General features: G+C 32.4%; 2 protein-coding genes across 3 annotated transcripts in view; one reads left to right on the forward strand and one right to left on the reverse strand.

The window, feature by feature from the left end:
- Positions 1 to 5083, reverse strand: part of lars (leucyl-tRNA synthetase) — a 30541-nt gene extending 25458 nt beyond the window's left edge. The window contains exons 1-7 of one of the 2 annotated variants that reach the window (XM_015389873.1): positions 4953 to 5083; positions 4567 to 4688; positions 3208 to 3292; positions 2432 to 2512; positions 947 to 1084; positions 583 to 744; positions 315 to 427 (exon numbers count right to left, since the gene is read on the reverse strand). In XM_015389873.1, the coding sequence (XP_015245359.1) occupies positions 315 to 427; positions 583 to 744; positions 947 to 1084; positions 2432 to 2512; positions 3208 to 3292; positions 4567 to 4688; positions 4953 to 4958 (707 nt within the window). In that variant the 5' untranslated portion in view covers positions 4959 to 5083. Of the gene's footprint in view, positions 1 to 314; positions 428 to 582; positions 745 to 946; positions 1085 to 2431; positions 2513 to 3207; positions 3296 to 4566; positions 4689 to 4952 lie in introns of both variants that reach the window. The other variant, XM_015389872.1, reaches the window with a different exon arrangement.
- Positions 5084 to 5300: 217 nt separating this feature from the next.
- The window catches only part of rbm27 (RNA binding motif protein 27), a 30518-nt gene continuing 29339 nt past the window's right edge, over positions 5301 to 6479 (forward strand). Inside the window, exon 1 of the mRNA XM_015389862.1 lies at positions 5301 to 5503. Within this exon, the coding sequence (XP_015245348.1) occupies positions 5445 to 5503 (59 nt within the window). The 5' untranslated portion in view covers positions 5301 to 5444. The remainder of the gene's footprint in view (positions 5504 to 6479) is intronic.

A 6479-nucleotide genomic window follows, 5' to 3' on the forward strand; every position in this document is an offset into this window, starting at 1 on the left:
TTTTGGTGTCGATCATTCGATTTCATCCTGGACACTACAGAAAATGGGCTTAAAGTGTAAAAAACCGAACTTCTCCTTTTAACTGTTTTCTGGAGTATCACACTAAAGGGGTTTGAACATCTTTCCACCTTAAAGCCATGCAAGGTGTTGAGCCATTTTTTTATTTCTAAATTGTAGGTAAATTCATAATATTCTGTGGTTGTAAACTGGCAACATGAAAACAGGAAAAACTGTCATTCTTACATGCTCTTGGTAAGAAAACATTGAACCTGTTTATATTGGAACTGTTAAAAAAGACTAGATTAAAAGTTTACCTTTTGCCAAACTTGATTTTCTTCCTATCTTTCAGTGTGAGAAATTGCCACCTGACAAAAGAGTCGTAGAATGGGTTCACATCAGTGGTGATGAAAGAACGCCTCCAATCCACCTGTAAAAAATTCCAGCACAGACTGAAAATTTAGTTTTTTTCCTTTTATAAAAACTCCCAAGAAGTATTTCCAATGACACAATGAAAAAAAATTTATGTGAGGATAAATAAAGAAGAAAAACTGTTGCAAGCAATAGTTTTGTACGCTAAATCACCTTGACTCCCATCTGTTTGAGGTCTTTGATTGCCAAAGGAGGGAAGTACTCCAGCCAGTGTTCTGCATTTGCAAATTTAGCAATTTCCTGGTCATTTAGACCTAAAGACCTCATGATGTCCCATTGGAAGGTGGAGGATCCAGCTTTGGCCACTGCTTTACTCTGACAAGGAAAGAAGTGGAAGAAAACAGCTTAAGAAAAATAATTGTTTTTTTTTCCTGTTTACAAGACAAGGCTATTGCTTTTTTCTCCTATTTCAAATCTGAAACAGAAATAATATCACTTATTTTTCATCAAGAAATATTTCATTCTTTATTTTAATCTAATTTTCATTCATTAGATCATGAAATTATTTCATCCCAACCTTCTTTCCCTTTGCTTTGTCCTTGATGATGATTTCATCAGAGGCTTTGGGTTTCTCCTTTTCCTCTTCATCCTCATCTGGAAACTGGGGAGGGTTTCCATACAGCTCCATCTCTCTCTTAAGCTTGTCAGCACAAGCCTGATGACGAAAAATCAATTTAAGAACGACAAGTGAGAAATTGCTTATGACCCGTTTTAAGCAAAGTTTATCATAGAAATGAACATCACATCAATAATTAATGATCAATTTGATAATAAAAGATAAAGCAGATATGATAATATGATGCCACCACAGAGTTTTTTATTTTTGTTTGTTTTTTTATTTTTATCAAAAAGTAGTGTTTAGCAGCTGTATAGACTTTGATGCCAGTTATTCAGTTGCACATTGATGGTATTTTTTAAGTTTTATTTTATAAAAGTTTTCTTCTGAGATATGAGGTTAATATGATTTAAGAAATGTAGTAGCTTCCATTCAACTGTGAAACATTATAGAGATTAAAGGGAGCCTAAATAAGTTTCCTTTTTAAGCTATCTACAGGAAAAGGATGAAATAGCCTTTGAAACTTTAAATCCAAAGGCAAACAAATTAGTTTTCATCAGTAATTGAGTTCTTTATCAGTTTGCCTGGCATTCCTTCGAAAATGTCAATCACTGAGACAAATTTATACTCATCAAGCAGAGTTATCATGTAGAGTTTTCTTAATGTAAGACAGGTTGACCTGGGAAGAGCATCCATCCTTCTCAACTTCCATTTTTCAAATTCAATTAAAAAGAGGCCTGAGGTTATTAGAACATCAATTCTAATTGAACTGCTCTCTGAAAACAGAAATCAAATAACAAACAGATGGAGTCTAAATATACGGTCAGATAAGTTTGATTCCAAACACTTTGTGTGACCCACTGGGCTTTACAAGACATGCAAGTTCTGGACACATCAAACTTTGAAATTAACATCAAACTTGACAACTATACTGATAAACCATTTTTTAAGATTTTTGGAACAAATGTATCTTTTTTTTTAATTATCCAATGATGAAGTGTTTCATCAATGAGAACTATTTAGAAAAATGTATTAACACTAGAGAAAATCTATTCTGCAGTATATAATTTTCATGCATCTTTGAGACAGACATATATATATATATATATAAAAAGGGCATAAAATAGAAAAAAATCTGTTAAAAGAAAACTGATAACTCTGTGTCCTATTTCAATCTAGCATTCTGTAGAAAAAAAACTAATTCAAGAGGCAATCTATGACAGGTTTAGATTATACTTGTAAAAATGCGTTATGCATTTTCATGGCCGTAGATAAAAAAAAAAAGACTTTCTGTACTTTATGTTGTTTTTTTTTTTTATTATTTATTTAGTAATTTTTATTTTAAAGAAAGCACTTAAACTTATTAGATCAGGAAAAGGAAATCTTGTTTAAAAATTTACTCAAATTTTGTGGTAGGAGTAGGGAAAAGAAAAGGAAGACATTAACCTTGATCGGCATGCCTGTGCAGTGCAGTCCAAAAGGGAAGAGGCATTTTTTCCCCTTCAGAGACTGGTAGCCAACAGCGAACTGCAGAAACAAATTAGAGGAAGAAAATTGCATAAAAAGATCTTTGGTAAATTATTAGTAACGTTTTAAGTCATTTAAGATACAGAGTTTAAACAGCATATAATAGTTTTGTAATATGATACATAATTCCAACAAACAGCAAACACCAAATTATATATGTTTTTAGGACAGCCCATCTCCATGAATGGCATTAATTTTAATTTAATACTTCTCCATTTGAAACAAAATTGAACTCAGGACAAATATTTGTTTAAACATTATAATTGAAGTGATTTTTCCCTTCTATGTCGCAACTTTGAATTTAGGACTATTAAGAAAGACTTAAACATTTTCTCAAAGGGAAATTTGTTTGCACATGTCTACTAAAGACAAAGCATAATAAAATATGAGTGTATAAGGTGGAGGTCCTTTATTTTAAAGACAGCAACATTTGCAACGTATTTACAAACATTCCTGTTTATCCAATTAAAGTCTCTCTGAGCCAGCCAAATGACAATAGATTAAATTGTTATAAACCACAGTAATAGCAGAGAGAATGTGGTAAATCATAGCTGGTTGGAATCAACACCAAGATCTAGATCATGGTCAACTTTTTTCTACTGAAAAGTTCAGAAACGTCAAATTTTTTTTTCTGCCTAGGTATATACATGAGAAGAGTAAATAAAACTGATTTCACCTTCGAAATTCCAACTTACCTCACACTTTGACAGGCTGAAAGTATGGCCAAGATGCAATCGACCATTCATGTATGGATACGGGAAAGTGACAAAGTACTTGTTTCTGCTGAAAAGAAACCAATATGGCATAACTATGTAGTAGTACGCATCTGATATTCAATGCAATCATCCAGAGTAGGCTTTTCAAACTTTTGATATTATGAGTATGTGTTTGTTTGTGATCCACTCTTAAGTGTTTATTAAAATACTGGGTGTTACATCCCTATAATAATAGCTTTTTTGCAGTTTAAGGATGCAGTTATGAAAAATAGCGTAAATGTTTCTCTTAGTGAAATAGAAGGGGCGAAGTGTTGAAGTTGGGATTTAATACCAGCTGATTTTTTTATTTTTTTTCTATCCGCAAATTAATTTCCCAATTAATGCCTAAGAACTTAGAAGATGTAGATTAAAATATATATTGAAACTAATATGTATAAAATTCAAGATATAGTACCAAAAGCTCATTTTAAATAGAAATTTAAGCAGAAATACTTATTTACCCTCACTAGAGGCGAGTAAATTTCAAATAAATAAAATATATTCTGTATTTCCATTTAAACTGTTTTACTTTTTGTTTGTTTGGGTGAAAAATAATTACAAGAAATGTCATTTTTTTTTAAATAATAAAAAAAAAAATTATTCATAAAGATTTATACAATAACGGACATGCTATTCATTGGCTATAGTTAGCTTTAGTCCAAATTAAATTGTTGTGTTTTTACAAACTAGATTATTTTCCCATCTCTATTTTAATTTCAACTATATGGTTAAAAAAAGGAAATAAAATTAAGGGACGATTACAAAAGAATAAACTAACATTTAGTCAAATGTATAAATGACAGGAAATTGCACAAGGACTTTTACAGATGACATAAGATATAAACAAGAACAATACTGGGGGAAAAAAAGCTAATACGGTTTTTGATTTTCAAAAACAATTCTGGGAAATTATTACAAATGTTACCTTAGAAAAACTTCATATGTAAGGTCTCACATGGATATATTATGTTGGTATACTTTTAGTTTGTTTTTTCCCTGTCATTTGGTAACAAAACAATAAAATAAAAACATTGTTTAAACTATTGGTTAAGAAACCTTTCCTAACATACCAACTATATGATTTTTATTGTATTTCCTGTGGGTAAATCCGGGACTTCCACCTCTGGAGGAATGAAAATATAATAACATTTGTATTATATCTGTCACAATAAAATAAAAACTTAAGGAAAATGTTCTAACATTCAGCTTATAGTATAAAACATATCAGATTGTATTTACCAGTTACACCTGAAGAGGAATTTTAAGGTGAACTAAATGATAATAGCGGCTGCTACTCACTTTGAAGTTTCTCCAACGGTTGAAGGTGCATCGTTCTCAAACACTTTCTCCTTCTCCCATTTTTCCTGGATTTCTAATTCAATCCTTCTCAAGTAGTCCAACTTGGCTGTTCCTTTTCGTTCCTTGGAAAGAAATTTAAGCAAGAATTTGAGTAAAAATAAAATATGAATTCAACATTTTTAAGAAAGAGGAAAAATTACGCCAATAATGTTATGTTAACGAAAGGAAATTTGTCACATTTTTGGTGTATCAGACGAATTTTGTGCAGCTGAATCGAGAGCTCGTGCTAGCTTAAGTAGCTTATGGTTAGAGATGGAAAAAAGTATTAATCTATTTAAAAGTATAAAAACATTATCAAGTGTGGTAAACCTATGTTTGTCACCTACCGTCATTTTGCAAAGATGCGTTGGGAATGTGCTTTTCTGTTCTTTAAAAAGGGGAAAATAAAAGAAATGTTCAAGTGAGAAGAGAAACCCACGCCACCGGTGTCTAGATGATGACACTCATCGACTTCCCGCGAAGCTTCCTGGGAAATGTGGTCCCCACCGCATTTTAGTTATTTACATTATAAAATACCAAATTATCAACTGTCTTGATTCAAAATAATGTTTTAGTAATATTTCTGTATTTCAATATAAAAATCTGCTTGTTATAATAATTTTTCGTGGCTTGGAAATAATATTTTGTTTGGGATATTATGACGTGCCTCGAGGCTGCTTTACGACAGCTCGACTCATGTCGAAAAGCCGTAAAACGGTGCGTACGACCTGCCAGAAGAGAAGACAGAAGGCCTTAAAGCTTACAAAAGTGTAGACGATGAAACTAGGATTGACAAGGCATACTTTATATTTATAGGCAGTATTAAAGTCCTTTTCACGATGATAATAGAAAATGTGGATGCCTTGAAGTCGTGGCTTGCTAAACTTCTGGAGCCGATGTGAGTACTCGATTGAAATTACATTTAGCTGCTATGCTACATTAGCTAGCGAGCCTGGCCAGAGCATCAGTGAAGCCGAGCTGTAATCAGGCCTTTGGAGGAAGAGAACAGCTATAATCCTGTTTACTTCGCGCATGAAATGCTTTAATAACGTGCCTTACTTGAGCTTTTTACTGTTTGTCTTACTACTGTTCTAGGATAGTTGGATGTTTTACTACTAGGAGCATAAACTGCAACTTTAAGAGGACTGTGGGATATTGATGAGCTGTGAGATATACTATAACTTGTAGTTATTACTTCTTCTTGAGTTGCTACACTCGATGTGCGTAGCTGGGGGTCGCTTTTAGTCAGTAGCTCGTTTTTTAGTTACTATAGTTACCCACTCTGGCATTTAATTTAACTCGTATGTACGTCGATTTATTAGATTGATCAAGAGACATGAATCAAGTTGGCCTCTCGATATACCACAGGTAGTCTTTCTTATGTTCTTTAAATGTAAATGAGGATTCTAAAGGTTTTAAATGAAACTTAACTCGGCAAATAGGGGGAAAAAGTTAATGGAAGGTAGGATTACCAATAATTGTAATTTAACTTTCAATCCGTTGGATTCATTCACTTCTACATTTAGTTTTATGGTGTATGGTTGTTTGTTTTAAGGGATCAAGGGATCTGTTTTTTTCTCACACACAAAAATTGCAGTTGAGCTATTTTAAAACAGAAAAATGTTATTTTGAAAAGTGTTTTTAAGAAAACTGCAGCTTTTTCTGCTTCGTGTTTATGTAGGTCAATAGCATAACAGGTATGACCAAGATGAGCTGATCAACCGGCAATACTAAAGCAGTCTGTTAATTTTTCATCATCACTATGTCCACAGCCGGCTATATATCTTTTATAAACAGTCATATACAAGGTAAAAGGTTTGAACATAGGGCGGGACAGTATGGCTAAAAAAAAAAATAATAATAATAAAAAAAAA

This window comes from Cyprinodon variegatus, unplaced genomic scaffold (genome assembly GCF_000732505.1).
Source record: "Cyprinodon variegatus isolate N-32 unplaced genomic scaffold, C_variegatus-1.0 Scaffold478, whole genome shotgun sequence".
In the NCBI taxonomy this organism is placed as follows: domain Eukaryota; kingdom Metazoa; phylum Chordata; class Actinopteri; order Cyprinodontiformes; family Cyprinodontidae; genus Cyprinodon; species Cyprinodon variegatus.